The sequence below is a fragment of the Cupressus sempervirens genome, chromosome 5 (assembly GCF_028749045.1).
Source record: "Cupressus sempervirens isolate cs-2001-9-10 chromosome 5, ASM2874904v1, whole genome shotgun sequence".
NCBI lineage: Eukaryota > Viridiplantae > Streptophyta > Pinopsida > Cupressales > Cupressaceae > Cupressus > Cupressus sempervirens.
This window is the reverse complement of record NC_143122.1, coordinates 509,193,458-509,218,100: the sequence shown is the minus strand read 5'-3', so window position 1 is coordinate 509,218,100 and position 24,643 is coordinate 509,193,458. Positions and strand designations below refer to the sequence as shown.

Genomic DNA, 24,643 nt, shown 5'->3' with positions numbered 1-24,643 from the left:
AATACGCCATCAATTTTCCATAAGCCTTTTGTGTTAAGGTTCTAGAATGTTCGGAGTAATTTGGGCAACTTTTGATAGGTTGTAGCAAGGATGGAGGCAAATTTCAGCCTCAAATACCATCTTGCAGGTATTTCTGAACAGGTTTGCTAAACCATGTAAAAATTCCCCTAAAGAAGTCAAATGAGAGATGATAGCCCTCCATCCAGCACTAGATAAAAAGAAATGAAAGCGGCAAGGTAACAAGAAGCCATTTTTCCTAATTTGTCAACAAGAGCTGAGGTGAATGTGCAATACATTGTTAGCTCTAGTTGTCGTCCATGTGCATGTGGCCCATCTTCCTCCACTTCAAGAAAACTCAATTTTTTTGTGCTTGGGGAATAGGAGATCTCATTACAAGACTAAATTGCACGAGGTCAGCACTTTGCAGTGATAAACAATGGATTCTGCTGCTCCACAGGCTATCCTTGGCGTCATGGAGGTTAGAACTTGGAAGTCTTATATTCCATTCTATTAGATATATATTCAACTTTGCACTTGCATGCAAACAAGGAGCTAACCACCAATACAGTAATCATCACCAGAGATATTCATCAACACGGCATAGGTACTCTATTGTCAAAAATACCAGGTTGCCTTCCTTGCTTCATTGTGTCTCTCTTTATGCACATCAAACGTCATCCCAGGGGCCTCCTAATAAAAGGTTGACAATTCATAGTTTCTGATTTTTATACATTAATAAGATTTCATTAAACACCAGAAATATCCAATCACTCTAAATAAAAAAGATCGAATGATGAATATGCTATGCTTGTGTACACCATTTGAACCTAGGAGCCTATTGTTAGAATTAATAATCTTTCCTTGGTTGTATTTATTTATTTATTGGGATAAACCAAAGTATCCCTTATGTATTATTTATTTGTCCTCTAGTCCACATGTAAAGGACATGTCATTCTTGTCCTATTGTCCACTTGTGAGGACAACTCATTTTTGTATTTCCTTTAATAAGGAAAATAGATATTCCTCCTTAAAGAGGAACTTGACACTTTGCACACACCTTTTATGAATGTGACATTCATAGAAATGGGAGTTACACATGCAAAGACATGCAACTCTTTTCTCATCTCTTTAAAAGAGGTGCTTCTCTCTCTCATTTTTATCTAGTCTCCATTATTCACATCAAGTTTTTGATGCTATTGTAAATGAGCTATTTTGCTCCATTTCTTCTCTCTCTCTCATTCTTAGGCTTTTGCCTCATTCATAATACTCACAAGGGGTTTTCTTTGCTTTCCCCTTATCAAATCCTTGTCGTCTCTTGTGTTGCTTCCTCTTTGGTATTGCTCCATTGATCTTGTATCATTTATATGGTAAAACTCTTCTTGCTCTCTTGGATTAAATCTATTATTTCATGCTATTTCATTTTATTATATTTTATCATTTCAATCACTTTTTCTTACACCTATGCTATTTTTTTTACTTATTTCAGACGATATGACCTTTGAATCATTTTTTAATTATTTCCGAGCGGCCCTTCTGTATTCATTTGATTTTCTTATCCTTTTCAAACAAATAGTGTTTTCTTATAATTCATCTGTATCAATGTTACTGCTTAACCATATAGAGATATATGGAATATTGCATGAATCGTATCATTTAAATGAGGATACATAAGCCTAGAATTGGTATTAAAAAAAATCATCAGACAGCTCACTAATTCTAGGAAAATGACAAAGAACAACTTAAAGCTCCATGGAGTTGTCCTCGAAATGTCTCCAAAATGACATTTGCTTAATGCTTTCACTTGTATAAAGATACACAGGGTTGGCAACAGTGAAGTTGCACCATAACCTTACTTTTTTCTACTACTTGTATTTAATTTTCTTTTCCTTTTTATCATTTGTTCTATCATAATTCATTTAAACCAGTTTTATAGCTTTGACCGTATAGACATAGATGGGATATTGTAAGAATCCCATCATTCGCATGTGGATGCATAAGCCTAAAAGTGGTAGGAAATGGTCGGAGAGCTCACTGATTCCAGGCAAATTACAAAGGGCAACCTGAAGCTACTTTGGGTTGTCTTCAGAATGGTTCTGAATGACATTCTCTTTTACTTGCATAAAGATATACAAGGATGGTAATGGTGAATTTGGAGCACAGCCTTACTATAATATTGATTTTAGTTGGTGGTTTCTTTGTAATTGATAACTTAAGTAATCAGCTATATGAAATATAATAACATGATAAGGCTAAGTTCAAAATCAACTCTGATCCAAAAAAGATGTCTATGTAGATAGCTGGCTCATTATCTTAAAAATCAGGTATAGAAATGGTACTGGAAAAAAAGTGTTGCTTTTACATAATCTATGTTTAATAAATAATAAAAATATTTTAAAATTTTAAATATACAAAGTCATTAATCGATAAATTGTATTCCAAACAGAATGGACCTTTTTGTTGTAACAGAACAATAAAAAGGAAATTTAAGAATAATATACCACCGCAAACTCTTATTAAAATCATTCTAACAATGAAATCAGAACATGAGTAGAGCAATAAATTGCGATCAGGCAAATGAAGTTATGTGGCAGTACACAAAAATCATCCTAGTTGCTTTATATTGCAGGCTACACAGAAAGTTAGTTGAAAATTATGCAAATCATCTTTCCCAAATAAATCTATAGAAAGAAAAAAATTCAAAAACATGATAGAAAATCAAGTTTAAGAAATACTTACATTTTAAAAGAATCAATTTCCATGTGTATATAAGCCAAAAATGTTTTCCCAGTATCTGAAACATGAACACAATAATATTAGAATTTTAATACGTTTAATAAAGCTATGTAAAGCCCATGATTCAGCAACTATTCAGAAAACAATTAAAAATGGAATAAATAGATAGTAATGTCTTGTTATTATTACACAGCTCTGTACACCTAAATAAATGGATGCTTACAAGTGTTGTGAGCAAATGCACTCTCTCAAGGAGTTGGCAATGTGCCGTCCACCTTCTGCTTGCATTAAAACCTTTACAAAGGTAGCTATTGTAAAGGCTTTCTAATGCTTGATAATTTTTTAATAAGATAACATAAACACAAGTGTTGTGTTTGACAATGAAAATCAAGGTCCCGAGCCTGATCCGGTGATTTCAAACTGAAATTACACATATGGTCAGCAACAAAAAATTCTAGGTTTCCTTCCACCCAATAACTCTCTGAATCATGTTTCCACCTTACATTTTTTTTTCTTCCATGGCATTTACATTGTCTTCTGAAAACTTCTCCTGTGCTGTCATGTCTCTTCCCTATAAATGGCATACAATCAATTTGATTTTCAGTCATCTCCTGACAAGAGCAAGACAGCTGATCAAAAACTTCTGCTATTTTGTTTCTATCGTCTGGCCCGTCACTGCTCCCCAATATACAAAACGGAGCAACAACTGCAAGTATGCTTACTGTACATGAAGTGACTAGATCATGGGCACTCTCTATGGTGGAGCAATTTCCTTCTGCATTCCAGCAATTCTTCAAAATCTGTTTCACCAATAAAAGAACTGAATGAATGCACTCAAAGCAACAATGATATACACATTGCACTTGAGAGTAGGAAAGGATATCACTCATATCTGTTTTGTTTATAGAATCTACATTAACACCATGTATATCTCCCAATCCAGTATGGGACTGTGACCCAGCATTTTCAGAGTTGGGAAAACAATGCTTCGTTGATGTTGGCTTTGTCAAACTCTCAGTTGTTCCAGATTCAGAATGATCATAGAAGGCTTTTTTGTGAGTCATCCCATTAACTGCAACACTCAAACTTAATGAATTCTCCAGTATTTTGTCTTCCGCGTCATGCTTTAAAACAGCTTCCTTTGGAAAGAAAGGCAGACTATCCTTCGGTAAAGGAAAACCCTTTGTGAAAGAACCTTGACTTGATAACCCTTCCATGCAAATGTTTCTCCGGGAAGGAATAGAACTACCTGTTAATGGAGGTATTGGAAGTGATGGAACATTTGGGCTTGAAGAGTCGCCTGGAAGAACATTTTTGTTTGTGTCAGACACTAGACAAGCATCAGCAGATGTCTGTAAATTTGTTTTTCTAGCATCAACTGTGATAACGCCACTTGATGTGTGCAAAGTTAGATCATGGTTTTCCTCTTTAGAATGTGACATACCTCCTACAGAAGTACATGAATTGACTTCCAGGCTATACACAGACAGAAGCAACCAAGCACAGTGAAAAAACGTCATAAGAAACATGCCGCAACATAATTATATATCAAAATTATTCATTTATATACAAAAGTAAAAGACAGAGATACCTCTGTATGCTATATGCCCAGCTATTCATCATGTCCTCCAGTGAAGCTGCTTGTGATAATAGAGGGGAAAATTTGTATTTGTCTTTACCGTTTTGGATTTTTGTTTTGATATTTCTTGAAAGAACTTCCAAAACATTTCTTACATCATTTGCAACTTCCTTTCCTGTCTTGTACAAACCTTTATATGCAAGCAAACCCACTGCAATCAGACCTCTCACTAGAGAAGCATATTCTCTATCCTTAAGTTCACTGCAGTTGTGTCCAGTTGGAGTCCCTCCTAGTGCGCTATTTGTATCAAGAATACAGGAGTTAAATGGCCAACCCTTCCAAGGCCCGTCTATTGTTGTACAGGGACCACCTTTCAACATTGAGGTAACCCAGCAAAGTTCAGCAAACTGTGGATGGCATAGTAGTTGGTAACCACATGTTGTGATCGCTAGCTGAAGAGCTGTTCTTCCTTTTCCATGTCCATGTGAAGATGCCTTGTGTAAAAAATGATTTGGCCACTGTTGCTGCCAATCGTGTGTATCATTCATATTAAAACAGTGTGTATCAACATTCATTAGCAAACTACAATGCTTAGCAATAATACTCAAATGATCCTGACTTTCTTTATTAGAACAACCAACACTGTCAACATTATGAGGATTCTTTGGTTCATCTACTGAAGCATTATCCTTTTTAGTGCCTTCCTTCGACAAGTTTTTTATTACATCTTCCTCAGGTCTTTTATCCAGATTTCCATTGAACAATCCAGGAGCAGCTTTGCACGTTACTTTGGAGTGACAATGAGAAATATCATGAATAAACTGAATATATCTTCTGATGGCAAGACGGGTTATGTTCTTGGCAGATTGATCAATAAACAACTTACAATCAAAGGTAGCAGGTAGCTGCACATAAAAGCGTGGTGCATTTTTATTCAACACAGATGATACATTTCCAGGTTTATTCATGAAGAAGCTCCTGATCTTGAGAGGAAGTGTAAGTGCTGGTAGGTCACAAGTGGCCTGGAATGAACAATAAAAAACTTTAAAAACCGCAGAACCATGGAAATGCAATATCAACCAATTAATCCTTTACATTCTAGCATATAAATGTTCACTAGCCATACAACTATTGATCCCTCGCGAGCCATAATATGTGATCATAGGCACAATGTGTTCAAAGAAGCAGGTAACCATAAGTGCATTTAGTTATTAACCCATTATGAATTGTATCTTAGATAGAAGCACAGTCCACAACAACGACAACCTTTCTTAGAATATACAACATAAATGTAGGATTTGAAGTGAGGTTATTTTAAATAACTAAATAAGCACGGAATTGACAAATTAATCGAGACAGTAAAAGAACACTCATCATGCAACAAACAGCCCCACCATGAAGTATGCATCAAAAAATGATAACAGTTCCTTGAGAAATTTTAAGAAAATCATTTTCTGTGTATCATCAAAACAAGTTAATGCCCTATCCATAGGAAGCTTATTGGATTGATTATGCATCAGCCTGAAATACATAAAAGGCCTAAGTTTGAGGGCTTGTTAAAAGACAAAAAGGATACAGCCATAAAAGTTGATGACATTTCCTCTTCATTAGCATTAGTTGAATTGATTTACAGAGTTGTAGCATTGGATGAAATAAGCCCATGTTAACCACCTCAGAACTGGGAATGCATCGATAGTCTATCACTCTTATATGCTGTGGATAAGGATCCTCATTCAGTATATCGCTGTATCTTACTTGTAGTCATTAAGGAACAAGTGAAGCAAGAGTATATTTGGATAATTATAATGTTAGTGTTGTTTAAAATGTAGAGATCATAACAGTGATTTCACTTACAAAAATTCAAAAATACTATGTTAAACTGTTTGGCTTGAATACAGTTAGCATGGTTGTAAAAATTATGGCTATCAAAAAATTAAAATTATAGTAGTCGGATTCGCATGTCATATCTTACTCCTGTTGTACATCAGTTTATCACTGCATCCTTATGTTTTGATTCAAGATAGTAAATCAAGTGACATCTGTGAAGTATTAGCCATTTATGATGATTGATAGGTGTGTTCAGTATGGTCTAGGATATGATCATTATCTTTAGAAGGCACAAAAAAAAAAGAATATATTTGATTACAGACGCAAAGATATGCATCATCATCCAAAATCCCTACTTTCTACTTTCATTGACATATAGCCTCACAGACTATATTCAAAATATTCCATCCACCAATTCTCCTGTTGATAGAAATATTTAAACTTGAAATTAAGTGTTGTCAACTACAACGAAGTGTAATTTTCTGTACTTTTTTATTATCAAAAGAAAATGAATCGTTCACTTTGCAGTATGCTTTAGTTTTATGCCCCTTGAACCAAACACCAGACAAGACTAATAAATTACACCTACCATTGATTTGTAAACCAAATTGTCCATATGACAACATGAAAATGGAGGGAGCTTCCTTAGTAAGACAAATGAATGGCAAATGGCTTATAATATTTTTCTTCAATTTATATGGTAGAAGACAGTTATGAACCATGATTGATATATCCACAATATAAACATATTATCAGTACATATATGATAGTTCAAAATATATTACTCAAAACCTAAGCATATAGAATTAATTCCTTATTTAGTTACAAGTATAATATTAATCAATGTAAACTAGTATAGAAATAAGCAACTAAAGGAATGCAAATACTGCTGTAGATATTCAAGATTAAATATTCATTACTAAATAGCTATCAATCAAGAAATCTTTAATTTATATTCATTATATTAATAAATTAAAATAATATAATCATCACTAAACATATTTACAAATATATATAGAGATAAACAAAGAAATCAAAGCATAACCATTGACTAACAAACAACGCATTAGATGACCATCAGCAAGGAAAGAATGTGAATGTAGAAATCAAAAGGGAGTAAGTACAAGCACCATCAGCACTAAGTTGGCAGCACAACATAGTGAAGAATAGATTCTGGCAAGTAACACCAATATGAAGCAGCGTGGGGGGAAAAGCTGGGATAAACACTGATAAAGTGGAGATTAATATAATAATAAAAAGACAGAGGTGGAGATTTGGTTTCGTATGCAGGTTCAAGATTCAAATTCAAAATTAGTTTGAGATTTTTTTGGGGGTGGGTTCAAATTCCTATTGTGTCCATCCATACAAAAACGTATGTATGTATGTTATGCATGCATGCATGCATAAATCAGAAAATAAGTTCATAAACCACTACGCTAATAGTAAAGAAAAATAGCATAATAAATATTTATGTTGTAGTCCAAATGGCACAGGTTTTCTCTTTTTGGCCTTTTTGGTGATCTATTTTAGGGTTGGAGGATTGGATTGACTAAGATAGACAAAAAACACTTTAACAAAGTTTTTAAAAAGTCCATTTTTTGGCAAAATTCAGCCTGGGTCCTGCTGCAGATTTGTAAATTTGCCATAAAAACAGCAAAATCTGTGCCGGGTTCATCTAATAGAATTTTGGCAGACTTTTGCAAGATTGGGACCAGACTTCAGACTTTCGAGGGAAGAATTTGGTAACATAGATAAAAATAAGAGAAATATATATTTAACAAATTTGTATTGATTGAACCAACAGGTTAATTGATCTCTGGGATCATACTAGTTGGTATAGAATCTTTATTTGTTGGTTATTAATTAAGATAGAAGTAATACAAGCTTGAAAAATATTTCTGAACTTATTTCTAAAATTCATAGATAGACAAATATGTATATATATGTGTTAATATAGTTAACTGAAAGTACAAAACAATAATGTATTGGTTATATTATAGATAAGGATGTATCAAGATATATACACAATTATACTCCTCATAATAAAAAGAATTATATGAATATATATTTGTAATACAAAGGACTTTGTAGTATATTCTCTAATCACTTACTATAAGCCTCTTAAGAGGGGAGGTTTCTGTCAATTTGGGAGAGGCGGAGTAAATCCTCAAAAGATAGGTGAATTCCAAGAAGGATATGCATTTCCACTGCTTTTGAGGGAAAGTCCCAAGATGGGTAGGAACATGCAGTCCCTTTGCCTTGAGGATACCTACTTGTAGATTGGTGTCAAACATCCTATGATATTGAAATTCCCATACTCCTCAAGGTTGGCATGGTTAAGAGATAATAAAGAAATCAAGCTTAAAGGAGTTTATTATTATGAATTATTCATTGTTTATTAAAATAAATTCAGTTTAGATGCATAATAATGTACATTAATATTTGAAAATTGACAGCCTTAGAGTTGGGAACATTATTACAATTTTTTTTTTAAACAGTTAAATGAGCAAAAATAATGTCACAGAACCACTAGTTCCGTCCACCAAAGGTTTCTAGAAAATTTGAGAAGTGCCTGCCAAACAAAAAAGCTGCTCAGAAACATAAGAAAAAAGCTGCTCAGAAACATAAGATCTTGCTCTAAGATTTATTTGTTCCAGTGTATCTCTTCAATGTTGAGTATGAAGCCATGGTTCCCTGATTTATCCCCCACATATGTTTCATTTGCCCTTCCTCCTGTTTAAGTATGTATGCCTAAACTCTCACTTCACTTTTCGAATCCTAATAGTGTCAAGGTTGGAAATGCCCTCAATAGGCTTGTTCACATTGCCCTTAAAACTAAAATTTAAACCTTGATTGCTTGTGCTTGTTTATTGGTAGAATTAAACTGTCTACTAGGGGATGTTGTGCTTCAAGAGAAAGATTGATTCCACCCTCTGGACTGTGAAAAAATGGCTTTTCATTGTCCATCTTGCTCCACCTATGGTCATTTAGCTAAAGATCATCTAAATGAAAGGGCAAAAAAGGGCTCTTCTTCTACTTGATGGAAGGAAGACTACAGATCACCAACTGATTGATGATAACCTGAATGGTGATTCTTCAAATAAGGTTGTGGTTGCTCCAATTCAAAATTCTCCAAATTCTTCTTCAAAAAGCCCTCCTTAAGCGAACCCTTCATCCACTTCTGTGCAGGATCCTCCAGTATCATCCCTGGCTCTTTCTCCAAAGTGGTGAAATTGAACCCAATTTCTAGCATGACTTCTTTCTTCTTGTTTGACCCCCTTTCCCACAGAAGCTATACCTGATGAGGTCCTGGAGGCCTTACATTACCTTCAGGATTTTGCTGATATGGAGCATCAACAATTCTATGAGACCCTAGAGGTGGTACCCTCTCCTCAAAAATCAACACTATCTTTCGATTACTTGTCAGGTTTTGTACAGGATAATATCTTTGGTGATTGGATGCCTGTTTTGAAAAGAAGGCTTCTCAGAATAGCTCAAGAAAGCAAATGATTCTAAAATCCCACAAGAAAAAATGACTATTTTCTTTTTCTGCCTGGGAATCTTTTATTTGGAGGATGAGTTTCATTAGTTTCTCCTTGTTTTTTATTGCAAGTGGATTGTTCTTGGGTGCTTTTCCTCTCTTCCTGCTGCTCTTTGTTGGAATGGGAGCCCACCAGAACCCTCATAACTTATCAAAATAAATAAATTTAATAAATTATTAAATACATACAAAAAATAAAATATTTATAATACATATTAAAATGTACATTACAAAAAATTAAAAAAATACACAATACCTTGCACACACATATTCTCTTTATTTGAGAGTATCAAGATAATTCAATGGTAATCATCCTCTACGGCTAAGTTGTCAATTCAGTTGTGGATGCGGGTGTGGGTATGTGAATCAATTGCATAGGTGTGCAATTTTTTTTAGGGGGGCTTTGGATGTGTTTGGGTGCGTGTGTATGTATGAATGTAAACACACACATATATGCATACATTTGGGTCAAGTAAACATATGGCATGGCAACGATGAGTGAGTAAATTAATTTTACTATCAGTATAGTATAGCGTGTGTTTACTTGGGAAACAACCACTGAGAAACTCAACAAAAGAAGGAGAAGAATGGATGCAAAAGGTCAAAACAGTTGCAGAAGAAATACATCCAATAAAATGCAATATATGATTAGACATGTCAAAGATAGTGTGCTTTACAAATTCAAATAAATAATTGTGTGCCAGATTTCATCCGAGTAAAAGTCACCATCTTAAATACAGATATTTTTACTCCTCAATGTAATTTATTAGCTGCCTATATTCAGGTGCATTAAAAAGTAATCATTGACAGAATAATATAGATGTAAGGAAAACTAGCAGCATGCATAATATTTAACCCATTAGTGGTTTCTGTAAATAGATATGTTAGAATGTAATATCCACAGAATAATAGAAATGTTCTTTGTTAAGGAAACCAGTAGATACATGATAAATTAATTAAGAAACATTAAATAAGAATAGATAAGTATTAGAAGCAAATATAACAGGCATTTGTAGTCAAAGCAAGCACATGACCTCATCACAAAGTATTTGTAACAAGTAGAGAAGTTGCTTATGATGCAAAGGATTTGCTGAATCAAATGCCCAACTACTACTAAAATATAGGACTGACCAAGCTCAGGCTACTTCAAAAATTCATTCAACTTTAATAATTTGATTAAAATTCTGCCATGGCCAGCAAAAATCTAAACTGTTCATTTACAGTTCTAGGCATACATACTAATATGCCAGAAATGGAACTCCCTGTGGCAGACTTCAATGTCCCTGTGGTTCCAGCAACACCTGATCATCAGAGGGTGGATGATTCATCTAGGTATTTTGAAGTTGAGTAGACAGCAGCTTGTAAAGGATAAACATATGTTTAAACATTTTAATGAAAAATGGAAGTAAAAAAAATTATTTTGGGGCATTTTTTGGAATCCTGGGCCCCAGATGTATGCTTGAGGCCGGCTGAGGATGCCCACAGGAAGCGCACCAGTGCATCCTGTGCGGACCAAGAGAGCATCTGCCTCCGCATCAACACCAGAACACATCCACATCCACATCCAGGGGATCCAGGAGAGCATACTAACAGAGCTCGAAGGTGACGAAATAGCGGTTTAATTTCCCTTTGGGCAAATTGTGTCCAGCGCCTCCGTCAAGTTGGATGACAAGTAGGAGCAGCAGCTATTAGATTTGCTTGAGTGGAGCACTTTGTGTTAAGTTGGATTGGTATATCCCTGTTGTTTGGCTCTAGGTTGCTAGGTGTGTGTTTTGGATGCTAGTTAAGTGCTTGCTTAAATTCAGGATGACATGTTGTAGGCAATCTCATAAGGACCCTTACCTGCACAGCAGTGTACCTGAAAATCATCTGGGGTGTAATTACTAACTGTGAAATGATGTCCACTTTAAGGTTCCTTAAAGCAGTACCTAGTGAGAATGGACTAGGAGTTGCAGGTTCTCACCTACCCCTTTCCCTCACTTGAAAGCTAACCATTCAGGAGGATTTTATTGCTAAATTGGCCAACATGATACCAAATGCTGTGCTGACTAGCTCATATGCCTCCCGCTGTCAGGACAGTTTGAGAATATTCTCGGTGCTCAGTTTTGCACCAGAAATGCCTATAAAAGATTTAAATGTGGGTTCCCCTATAGGTGACACTTTAACAAATGCAAAGGATCCTCCAAAAAAGAAACCCAATATAGAAAAAAGAAAATCTAGTTCTGTAAGTGCCTTAGAGGAAACTTATAAAAATTAGGCCCTAACTACTGTTTCCAAAGTTAATTCTAAGCAGAATTTTTAAGGAATTAATTGGTCCCAGTCTCCTTCAAGACCAACGGGGACAAATTTGGATAGGCCAGCTGGAAGTAACCCTGGCGAACCAGGTGCACATTATTTAGTTTGGCATACCTTAGGAAAGCTTATCAAATGATGCCAAAGAAACTAAATGTCAGCTCCAATACACTCTAAACCAAATTTGCAGTAAGGAATTAGTTGATACCCACCTCCTTCAAGATGGATGAAGACAAATTTCAATGGACCAGCTATTCATAAACCTGGTAAGTCGACTGCTGACTATTTAGTTCAAATTGCCTTGGGAGAGCTTATCAAAGCAACGCTGAGAAAATTAAAAATCAGTTGGAAGTAGCATGTAAACGAATATACATATAGGAGATTCTACTGTAATTATTGATGAAATCTGCAAACAATATACACCTCATTGGAAAATAGATAATATATATTATACTGTAAAAAGCATGGCCAATGTTGGATTCATTAGTACTCACTACACAGCACATCTTCAAGAAATTAATAGTGAGCAATTTTCTAGCAAACTATGCCATTGACCAGAAAGAAACCCATTTTATCCATCAAGCAGTTGAAGCATAGGAGTAATTCAACTCCATGTTTGACTTGTAAATGAATAATTTGTTGGAGTATATAAAGGATTACAAATTGGTGAAGGGCAACTCACATTTATAACTACAGCTGCTGTAGGCTTGCAAAATGACTACAATTACAGCTTGACAAGTACCACACAATCATCAACTATATTCGAGAATGAGGTGAGAAACTGAGAATATTACAACCTACCACCATCTTAGTTTTTTGTTTTAATGCCTACAGCTTCGAAGATTTTTACTGTTCATATGAAGAACCAGCTACCTCTATGTCACTAATCTCAAAAAGGGGATAGGGCATTTTTGGTAGGAGCAACAAATTTATGTTCAAAGAATGTCTTCAAGCCCCAGTCGTGGTGACCTTGAAAGAAATTAAAAACGCTGCTTCTGCTCACACATCTGAAAGCACCAAAGAAAACTGAGGAAATTTAAACAAAAGTTAAACAAGAGAAAATTTCTGTTGAAACTTAGAAATCCGAAATCTCTTCAACTGATTTAAAATTCTTCCACACTGGCACTTGTAACTTAAAACATGAATTATAGAATACTGTTAAGGGTTTTTACTTGTTAGGATTTATTTTTTATTTTTAATAAAAAATTGTTTGAAATGGCTCAGATGATAAGGGTGTCATATCAATACCTATCTTACATGCCAAAATTTTGCAGTTGTCATATCAATATCTATCTGGGCCATAATGACCCATTCCTGTATCTGTTATGGTGGTACACATATGCACATGGTGGGGTAGGCATATCATGTAACAATGTTGTTTATTTTGTATTCAGATTTTCTGTTGGTAATGTAGGTTTACCACACAAAATGAGTCACTTGTTTCACATCAAAATATTCTGTGAAAGATCTCCAGATAAAGTTGAAAATTTTGACCAAAGAAAGGTAGATTCGCCGAATTGAACATCGGTCGAGATTTTCTGAATAGTTATACACTTAGTTACCGGATTCATGTATCAGATCCCGGATCCGGATTCAAGTCCAATCTAGATCCGGATCCATACGTGGATCTGTGAGGATCCAGGCAGGTTCTGTAATCCTTCCTATGGATCTATCGCAGATCCCAACAGATCTACAGGCAGGAGTACGGATCTTGCTCAGATCCTCGAAGATCCACCACGGAACCACACGAATCCGCACTAAAGGAGGCAAAAAAAGTTGTAAAAAGTGGGCCCAATCAGTTTTTTTAATGATTTTTTTTTGCCTAAACCCTGAAAACGACCCTCTAAGTCATAATGCAAGTTCATTTACTCTCTATTTTGCTCTCTCATACTTGCTAGTTTGAAGTAAAGTGCTTGGATTCAAAGGAGATCAGTTGTGGAGCTCCAAATACCTTACAAGAAGTGTTTAAGGTATGCATTTCAATCATATTCTTGAGTTCTTTCATAGAATATTGATTTATTTTTAATTTTCCATATTTTCAAGTTGAATGTGAGTGTGAAGCATGGTTTTCTTTCATTTTTTTTCTAGATTGCAAGAATAGAACAATGACTAGTCAAGGCTCAGTGGGTGGGGGTGGTGCTGCATCACCAAGCTTCAAAATTGATAAGGGGTCTCCTTTATGGAGACACACAACAAGAGTCACACAATGTCCTAGGGGTGGGGCATACATATGAAAATGTAATTTTTGCAATATACAACATAGAAGCTCCTATTCTCGAGTGAAACTACATTTTTTGGGCCCTGTGGGTGAAGGAATTAACATGTGTCAAGATAGTGATAAGAAGGGATTACCAGCTGCACAAATAGCAGCATTAGCAAAAGAGCAAGATGATGCTGATAGAGCAGTTGCAAAAGCAAAACATGGTGCTTCCAAAAGAACAAATACACCAATACCATCATCCAATCAAACAAGCACAAGAACACATCCTTTTTTGCCTGTGCCAACTACAAATGATGAAGATGAAGACCCATCTCCACTCACCCGCAAGAGAGGCCCACTAGATAGGACATTCCAAAATGAAAAGAGAGACACTGCTGATCACAAAATTGTACGTTGTTTAATTGCAAATGGTGTTTCATTTAATTTTGTAAGATCACCTTATTTTAGGGAGATGTTAGAAGCAATAAATGAAGCACCCCCATGGTTACAAACCACCTAGTTATGAGAAATTGCGCACTTCCATATTACATGATGAGAGGAAATCAATAGAGGCTGAACTTCAACCAATAAGAGATTTTTGGGTTCAATCAGGTGTGTCTATTATTTCGGATGAGTGGAAAGACTATAAAAACCATCCATTGATTGTGAAGGCAATGTTTTTGAAGGCAGTTGATTGTGAAGGGCAAGTGAAAAATTCAAAATTTATTTCACGCATTCTCATTGATGCCATAGAGTCTGTGGGTCTTGATAATGTTGTGCAAAAGTTTGCAGGGCTGCAAGGATAATTGTAGAATCTAGATATGATCATATCTTTCAGACACCATGCCCCGTCCACACTCTCAATTTGGTGATGAAAACAATTGGCACCGAAATAGATTGGGTGAAAAAGATATGAGGAAGATGAAGAGATTCAAATGTTTGTGACAAATCACCACGTCACAAGCAATTTTTAGGAGTTTCTCAGACTTGGAATTATTGAAGGTAAATTTGTATATTTAATATATAATTGAATATTATTGGATTCCATAATTTTTTTTGTTGTTTACATTAACATGTTTTAATTTTTAAATGTATTACTAACTTGAGTTTAACATGTTCTTAGGTTGCTGAAACCCGCTTTGCCTCTCACACAATTGTCTTGAGACGACTTGTGAAGGTAAAGAAAGCATTGAAACATATGGTCATAGGCCCCCAATGGGGCGTTTGGAAGAATTCCAATATAGCAAGGGCCTTGCATGTGCGAAGAATGATACTAGATGAGGATTGGTGGGGTCTTGTGACTTATATGTTGGAAGTCACCGATCCAATAATGGCAATGCTTCGCTTTGCAAACAGTGATAAGCCATGCCTTGGGGATATTTATGATTCCATGGACACTATGCTGGAAAAAATTAAAATGGTAAGTTTTGCGCTCGTTTACAACAATTTTTTATTTGAGAGATATTTAGATTCTAAAGTTTAAATTGACATATTCACTAATTATAATTATTATTCATATCTCATATCCTAGGTCATACAAAGGAGGGAGAATGATCATGAGGACACCCTTTACAAGAAGGTGGAAACAATTGTTCATCGTCGATGGAACAAGATGACCACACCTTTGCACCTCCTTGCATATGCTCTATCAACGAGGTACTGTAATTCTTATCAAATGCTTGTGCTTATTTTATCCAATGTTTGTGCTATTGATATTTGATAGTGTTCAATTGTCTTTTGTTATCCCCAAGTACTCTAGTGCAGATGAACTTCACCTTCTAGGTAGAGTGCCACCATTTAGAGATGCAAAGGTTGCAAATGGGTATAAGAGGGCACTAGCTAAAATATTCCAAGATCTAGAGATTGGGGCAATTGTGAGGAGTGAATTTGTTGCCTTCATCTTAGGTGAGAATTTCCACCCTATTGCCATAGCAGACCAAAGCAGGATGGATGCCATCAAATGGTGGTACCTTCATGTACCTCCAACCTCTTGCCATAAAAGTCTTATCCCAAGTAAGTTTGCAAAATTAAGCTTAAGGTTAACACTCTCAATCCCTTGAATTTATTATTTAATTTATTTTTCTTGATTATTGTATTGATAATTTTTAATTTCTCTTTAGGTTGCCAGCGCTTCTGCAGCTAAGCGGAATTGGAGTACTTACTCCTTTATCCACTCAGTCAAACGCAACCGATTGGCTCCAAAAAAAGCAAAAGACCTTGTGTTCATTCACAACAACTTGCGATTGTTATCACGAAAGGATCCAATGTACAAGAAGGGGGCCCAAAAAAGCTTTGGGATGTAGCACATAAACCTCCTAATTTAAATATGACCATCCAGGATCTTGCTAGATCCACTTTGATTGATGTGGATGATGAGGAGGATTATGAGTTCACAATCCCCTCTACTACTAGTGATTTGGGTTCCTCTACTGATATAGATGCAGCACTTGCAGCTCATCAGTATCCCTCTGATGCGGATTTTCTTGAAAATCCATTTGATGATTAAATCAAAAACTTCCGTCTCGACTCTTGACTCCTTTATGAGTAAATCATGTTACAAACTTTAAGTTTAATGATCTATATTTTGAATGTTACAAACTTTCACTTTCAGTAATTCAATGGGAATGTGTTGATTTTCTTTATAATCGTGAAAATAGATTAATTATCATTGATCAAGTATACTAGATTCATAGATGCATAGTAGAATCATACATTCATACTATGAAATGATTTAGTTTTAGAATTATGTATATTTCTCTTATTTTTTGGTATATATATATGCACAAATCCTCCACGAATCATAATTGAAGCAAAAAAAATCCCGAATCCACGGATCCAATTCACGTGCCCGAATCGGATTTGTGTCACGAATCGGCAACTAAGGTTATACATGACTTCCCATGAACAGGGCTACAGTAATTTAGATCCTTCCATAGCTGTAGATGTAAGAAGCGAGGATTCTCCAAACAAGTAACAACCCCTCCATATCATATCTCATAGCCACCAGTACTACATTTTTTCGAAATTCCTTATTGACAGAAATTAAAGCAATTAAATTCATTGTTTCATATACAAAGGGGTACTACCCAAAAGAATTACCAAGGATGGACCTCTAAACTTTTTCAAGAACTTTTTATCTCACTAAAGAATTCCTAACACAATAAACAAAATTTCTGTGCAGTCAATATAAACTCTCACAACAGATTAGAATAGATTAAATGTTCCCTTAATTAGCTTCCAGTAGCCAAAGAACTGGAACACTCATTCCAGCAGTAAACTGAAATTCCAGGCGCTCTTAGTAAACAAAACATACTGCGTATTAATTTTAAATAACTGAATCAAAGCCACACATCACAATAGTCATTTGTAGTTTATACATATATCTTCCTTGATCCTTGCCATTTACAAAAATCATACTCATATTTGTGCTTCCACCTTAATTGAAATTAGTTAACCTGCAAAGCTCTAACATTGGTGAACTAAATCACATGAAGAGTCACAGTAGTTCAAATTGTTAGAATCATTATCAATATGAGAAAAATGCATTAACTTATATACGACCTTATATTGAGTTTGTGTGTGTCAGCAGTTAGCTTCTACATATATTAAGACATATACAACATAATATAGGCATTAGTTACTTTTTAAACAACATATGATTCAACACAAAAAGGAGAAACTTGTTGAAATATTGACCAATATCCAACTTTCTCCAAGAAAAAATTGACCTTTTTGATATAATTTTTAGAACTTACCATAAATATCAATGTTGCATCAGCAGACAATGCATCCACTTGCTGAACCAGAATATCCCATGCCTGAGATGCCAAATCTACACCTGAGTCATCTGCTGCCTTTTCCACTGCCCAAGCCTCAATTTTAGGCATATAAAATACACATGAACCAATGTTTCTACAGGCTCCTGTTACACAAAGACAATCATCTAATGATTAATACATAAAAGAAATAACTTTGTCGTACTGGAGAGTAGATTTAAAGGAGCTACATCTAGAGCTATGTGTCTACTATGCTTCTTTCCATTCTTTAATAGTATGATTAAACATCATCAAAATTCATAAGCATAAACCATACCATATAACCATTGAGATAAGGGTATGTATTCAAAATCACAAATCAGATTAGTGGATAGAACAAGCAAAAAAAGGCTAGAAGAATCTGTAACTTAGCAGGAAACCTGCTTAGCCTGAGGATCATTATCAAGTGTAAGTTGTAGAAAAGCAAAAGCAATAACCTATTCAACTACATATAAGGCCAAAACAGTACCATGCAAATTACATAAGTCAGAATCTTCATTGCAAAGCAATTTCTTTGCAAATTTTGGCATACTTGCCACTCCGGGACCTAAATATTACCTTTATCTTTACTTATACCATTATATGCGGCCATTTAAATTCATTTTTTTATACACTTCAGAAGTAAATGAAAATGCCTAGTACTTGGCTGAAAAGTTAATACACCATGTAATTCATCAAATCCTTGTGGATAGTAGCTTTCTATGAAACAATAAATGTGTATCACTGTAATATGCAAATGAAATCACAATCTCAGACACAATAAAACATTCATTTATGGTTATGAGAACATTTCAACCAGAAATATTTCCCAACCATCAACAAACAGCATTGAACTAATGACATACCAATTTATGGTTTACTATAGCTTCTCCAATATTTCGAACAATCTATGAGGAACTGACAATAAACAATAAGATAAATAATCACCTAGAATGTGTATTAGCCCCTGGATTAAATCTCCATGCCCTTCCTGGAACATTGTTGCTAAACTCAGTTTACGAATTTCTACATATCCTTCAAAACCATAGAGAATACAGGAAGCTAAATAGTTTTGTCCAGATTTGGGATCCCCACAAATCAAAACACGAAACCCAATTCCTCGCCGCTTGTTACCCCACATATTCAATTTCTGAATGTCTTTCAACTCATTTTCTGCAGTTTTCGAACAGGAATCTTCAATACTGGATGTGATTTCTTCATCAGGTGAGATTGATACGAAATCAATAGGCGGAGATTGACACCCATCACATATAAGTCCAACTGAAGACAAGTTTTTTTCAATCTCCTTGGCAACTTTAGATCCCACTGCCAAAGACTTTAAAGAAGACCACCAAGGGATGCTGATGTGATTCTTCTTTTGCAAATTCATTGTTAAAGTACCTTCTATTAACCTTGAGGCTTTCCAAAGTATAGGAGGCAAGTCAATACTCACATCAAGATAAAGGGAAACCAGCAAATCTACTAGTGGCTGGAGAAGAGTTGAAACCATGTGTTTCTGAAGAGGAAGAGCACTAACATCGTTGACTGCCATGCTTGACACCCTTCGAGAACAAGGTGGAGAAGCCTGAGTAAGAGCAGAAGCCCAATCACCTTCCTTCACCGTTATGCAGGGAAGCATAGGCAAGTCCATCTTTTTTTCAGCAAAACTGAAGAGATCTTTCAAGGATAAGTTCCGCTTCAAAGAAATAATTGCTGCCTGCGTACATAAAGCCTGCAAATCTGCTCCAGCATACCCAGGTGTTTGTTGTGCAATTCTAGAAAGAACTTCCCTGGCTGGAGGTTTTGGCCACTTCCTGGTATGAAGGTCCAAAATGGCTGCTCTTTCCTCAACAGAAGGCAAAGGAAAATAGATTTCTCTATCAAATCTCCCAGGACGTCTCAACGCTGGATCAAGTTGATCAGGGCAATTTGTAGCACCAATTACAATCACTGATCCCCGGGACCTCAAACCATCCATAAGAGCAAGCAATGTAGATACTACTGAGCTGTGTGTCTGATCTTGCTGACACGAACGTTTTGGTGCAAGACCATCAATTTCATCAAAGAAAATGACAGAGGGCTGGCATTGTTCTGCCACCTGGAATAATAGTCTCAACTGACGTTCTGCATCCCCAACATACTTTCCCAAACAATCTGCTCCCTTGCGGAAAAAGTAGGCTATCCGCCTATCACCACGGGAACATGCACCAACTAAAGCTCGCACAGCAAGTGTCTTACCAGTACCAGGGTAGCCATGTAGAAGTACACCCCTAGGTGGTGTAATACCAAGATTGTTAAAATACTGTGGGTACAAGAGAGGTAAAATCACTACTTCTTTCATACACTTTACAACATTTTGTAAGCCAGCCACACTTTCCCAACCCTCTTTGGAACTAGCATTGCCAGATGATGATCCCCCGATATAGACAGGGGCTATTCTTTCCAAATCTCGATGGAGCCGCTTTCGTTCACGTCGTGAAAATTCCTCATCCTCGCCATTATTGTCTAGCCATTTCTCTTCTGCCTCCAAGTCTTTACGAAGGGCAGCTGCATTCTCTTTCCTTGTTTCAGTTACCATCTTCTGCACCTGCATCTTTTGCATCTCACGGCGAGATCGAACTCTTGGGTGGAAAAGATCCAGATGATCAGTGCAAGCCATCAGATATTTCTTATGGTCAAACACACAACCTTCAGCTCTACCACAAGCCTGCAACGAAAATATGACCAAGAAAATAAGATTGAATATGCATTCGATATGCCAGATATTAGACTGTCAGAAATACTATCCAAAATGTCATTCTCAAAACAAAGTAAATCATAATTAAGAAGTATTCACATTGATGGAAAAAAAACTGAATACGAGGGTAGATAGTCAAACAAACAAGGTGATAAGTCCGTGGACATCGGTCAACTCGACATCCAATCGTTGCTCCCGGTCGATCACAACGACTGCACTTGAGTGCACGGCCCCTGGCAAGTGCTGCACGAACATTTTTGAGACAGCCCAAACCTGAGAAATAGACCTGCATGCCCATGAGTTATGCACCAAATTACATCTATGGAGAATTTAGCTACTTACAGTAACACTTTTCTGGATTTCAAAATTAGAATGTTCATTCATGAAATTGTCAAATTAACTTACATTAATGCTAATAAGTATTGCAATGTAACAATAGCATCTGAAAGAAATAAGTAGGAAACAAGAATGCAATAGAAAAAACAGCATCTAAGAGGCCAGCTTCTTTAACTGGACTTCATTTTGAGGTACAGATACTGTTGATGATTGGACAGGATAGCCAAGATCCATAAGCATGTGCATGTTTACATTATCAAAGAATAAAGACTTTGAGTGAAACTCAATAAGCTAGTTCTCTCCAAAATATAGGTTGATGTTTAATCTGTAAAGGTAACATGAGAATAAACTAGGATATAATATTAATCCCAAAACATGACAACCAGAACTCCAGGATATAAAGTTAAAGATAATTTTAAATGGTGTATGAATATAATGAAGTAAAAGTAAAAGGCACACTGAGCAGTCATGACCTTTAAGTACCATTTTACAGAAAAAGAAATGCAAGGCAAATTCCCAAAAGAACATTTCATTTAATGTACACCAGGGAAAAATTATGGTAGAGTACCTCGGGGCTCCATACAGCACATTGTTTGTGAACCCATACTCCAGTAATGCCATGGCGATCATTGAGGGGACCCAGAAGGCGTCCAAGCCAACCTGGATCATCTCCAAACCCATCTCCCTCCTGATATTTAGACTCTTCAGTAGCTGCCTGCAACTCACCAAAAATTTCATTATCACTGTCTGTAATTTCTTGAGACAGCTTCTTTGGAGGTTTCCCATCATTGCCCACGCCACATAGACCACATTTGCGCCCTTCAATAATTGCAGGCCTCTGAAGTTTGTAATTCAGAATACTAGTGCCCTTTCGCATTGACTCGTCATTAGGTTTTAAACTCTCCTCTACATCAACATCCTTTCTGTTTGTTGCTTCCCTGTCTGCTTCATGTTGAACGGTGGCGTGTTTACAATGCTTGCTATTGGATACTATTTTATCGTTCACATCTTCAGATTGGTTGCCTTTGCAGTGTCTTGAACCAGGCTCTACAATAGCATTCACGCCAATCCCTTGATGCTCAATACTGGGATGCATCACTGAATGTTCTAATGTTGCTTCATCAACATCCATCTCTTCTACATGTATATTTGCACCTGAATAGACACTACTTGGCTCATTCTCGCCTGTATCAATAGTTTCGGCACCTAATCCATTCGCATTACTTGACTTGCAAACCGGGTGAGAACCAGCAGTTAGACTCTGACGTTTTACTGCCACGCCAAGATCTTCGTTAGCAGTTTCAGAATCTGCAAGGTTCGATTTGCAATCAAGACCCCTGCGAAAACCTACGGTATTCTGAGGTCTGGCTCCCTCACCAAGTTGCGCGCTACAATCAGAATCTTGATATTTTGCTTCACTACCGAGATCTCTACTAGAACATTCGAAATCACAGTTGGTGTTGTCGAAAGCGATGCCCTCATCAACGATCATGCAAGCTTGAGAGGTTTCGATTCTAATTAAGTCAGCATTTAGGTTTTCCGGTCCCTGCACTAGAGAATGGTTTTGCTCCTGAACTAAATTTCCAGCCAATGCGACTTGTAGGTGAACTTTTGCATTGCAGGAAGCGGTGATATCAATTTGCAGAGCGTCAGACCCTGCACCCTCTAGTATTGATTGCTTCTTGGCATGATTTTTTTCATCTAACCGAAAGGATTGCCCATTAATATCTTTGCAGCGTTCATTTTCATCCTTCGCTGCTAAAGGGATATGTTCCTGAGTACAATTTGCATTTCCATCCTTCTCTGCTAAAGGGATTTGTTCCTGCCGGCCATTTGCATTTCCATTCTCCGCTGCTAAAAGGGTTGGCTCCTGCCTGTCATTTGTATTCAAATCCCATGAATATGACTTCTTCCGTTGTTGGGAATGCAAATCGCGGAGTTGCGGGGAAGCAACTGCATCTTTCCCTACACCTAATGCTGCCTGCGATCGGGACTTCCTTCTTGATTTTGTTGCCCAACGGGGCAATGCGAACGCTTCAGTTTCAGAATCATCAGGTTTCTCTATACAATGACCCGGGTCATTGCAATCACTCAAGTCCCGCTCTCGTTTTCTCTTTCTCGTATGCTGATTTGGCTCAACATCCTTATCTGTCTGGGGTTTGGAATCTCTAACCCTATGTCTGAGCCTGGTGTCCCAGCTTTCAATCCCAATCTGCTGCTGAACCGGTTTTTTGTGTTCCGCTTTGCTTTCAGGTTTGACCTTTTTTTCCTCCTCAATTTTGACAGAGGGAGACTCGTCATTGACATCTGAAAGCCCACGGTATTTAGAACTCTCCTTGATTCTGAGGCTCCGACGTTGTCCGGGACTGGAGTGATTTTGATTGTCTTCCAGCGTGGTGATTGTCCGTTGCTTCTTACCCGCGTTGGCGATGTGTTCTTCGCAGCCGCATGCTCGAGGGTGCGACCTCCTCCTCTTCCGAAATACTGCCAGCGAATCACGAGAGGCCCGCCGCTGCCGCTCCTGCTGCTGCAATATGCGCATGACCAGACACCAAATTACACCCCCTTCCACCCCCACTCCCTACCTTGAGCCTGCACACACTAGGGTTTCAAATTTGTAGGGTTTCAACCCTCCTGTAGGGTTCCAGACTTCCAATCTTGTTCTACGAGAGAAGACTGTAACGCGAACCTCCTGTAGCCTGTGGATGTTGCTAAATACATTGAAATATGTAGCGCTTCTTCTCTATAGCAGTCAGTAGACAAAGGAAAAGGAATATAGGAAGCCACTTAGCTATATATGATGTCGTCAAAATCCTCGTCCCGCCCAAGACCACCTTCACTTCTCACTTCTTCCCCTCTTAAAAGGGATGGATAAATTTGGAGAGAGAGTAGATGACTCGAATAGGTATTTGTGCCTTCAAATTTTCCACCGCCTCTTCCGCTTACGAAGGATATTTATAACCTCCTTGTATTTCAAATTATGCTACAGCCTTTTGGATTTTCTTTGGGTATGTCCCAGCCTACTACAAAATTGTTTTAAATACGCTTGCGCGCCAAATTTTGGGTGTCTATGTTTTATTCTGCCGCACAAATTTCCTTTGCTTGCTTAACAAAAAAGATGAATTACACGTGGAACAATTCTCTTAACAATATAGGGGAAAAGTTTTATTACTTATAATTTTATTTTTAATTATTTGATTTATAATCTAATTTAATAAATAGTATAATATTGTATTTGATCTAATTTTAATCATTGCAAATATCATCTAACATTTTTTCTATATTTATTTATTTTAAATTTAGATATATTCTTATTTAAATAAAAATTTGATTGAAGTTAATGGGTCCTTGGTCTTTTAGTGAAGTTGGAAGCTTCTTAAAGAGCCCACCAGGAATCAAGTCTTGCTCAGTGTAAAGCTTCATTATTGAAAAGGGATGAGCTCAGGATCGTGTCCGCATGAATTTGGTAATTGGAGAATTGCTCATGTCGTATTGATTGCACCATGGAGGATTTGATGATTATGAAGAGTTTGATCATTTATTGGTTGATTTTGTAGGGTGTTATGGCATTTCTCAACAATATCACATTCCTTTTACATGGAAG

At 36.6% G+C, this 24,643-nt stretch overlaps 1 protein-coding gene across 1 annotated transcript in view; it reads right to left on the bottom strand.

Annotated features, from left to right (window-relative positions):
- Window positions 1-23,916, bottom strand: part of LOC149556943 (P-loop containing nucleoside triphosphate hydrolases superfamily protein) — a 45,766-nt gene extending 21,850 nt beyond the window's left edge. The window contains exons 1-7 of the mRNA XM_089831582.1: window positions 21,608-23,916; window positions 20,849-20,989; window positions 18,915-20,673; window positions 17,928-18,094; window positions 4,325-5,334; window positions 2,957-4,209; window positions 2,737-2,791 (exon numbers count right to left, since the gene is read on the bottom strand). Coding sequence (XP_089687708.1) covers window positions 3,042-4,209; window positions 4,325-5,334; window positions 17,928-18,094; window positions 18,915-20,673; window positions 20,849-20,989; window positions 21,608-23,581 — 6,219 coding nt within the window. The 5' untranslated portion in view covers window positions 23,582-23,916 and the 3' untranslated portion in view covers window positions 2,737-2,791; window positions 2,957-3,041. The remainder of the gene's footprint in view (window positions 1-2,736; window positions 2,792-2,956; window positions 4,210-4,324; window positions 5,335-17,927; window positions 18,095-18,914; window positions 20,674-20,848; window positions 20,990-21,607) is intronic.
- Between the last annotated feature and the right edge of the window lie 727 nt (window positions 23,917-24,643).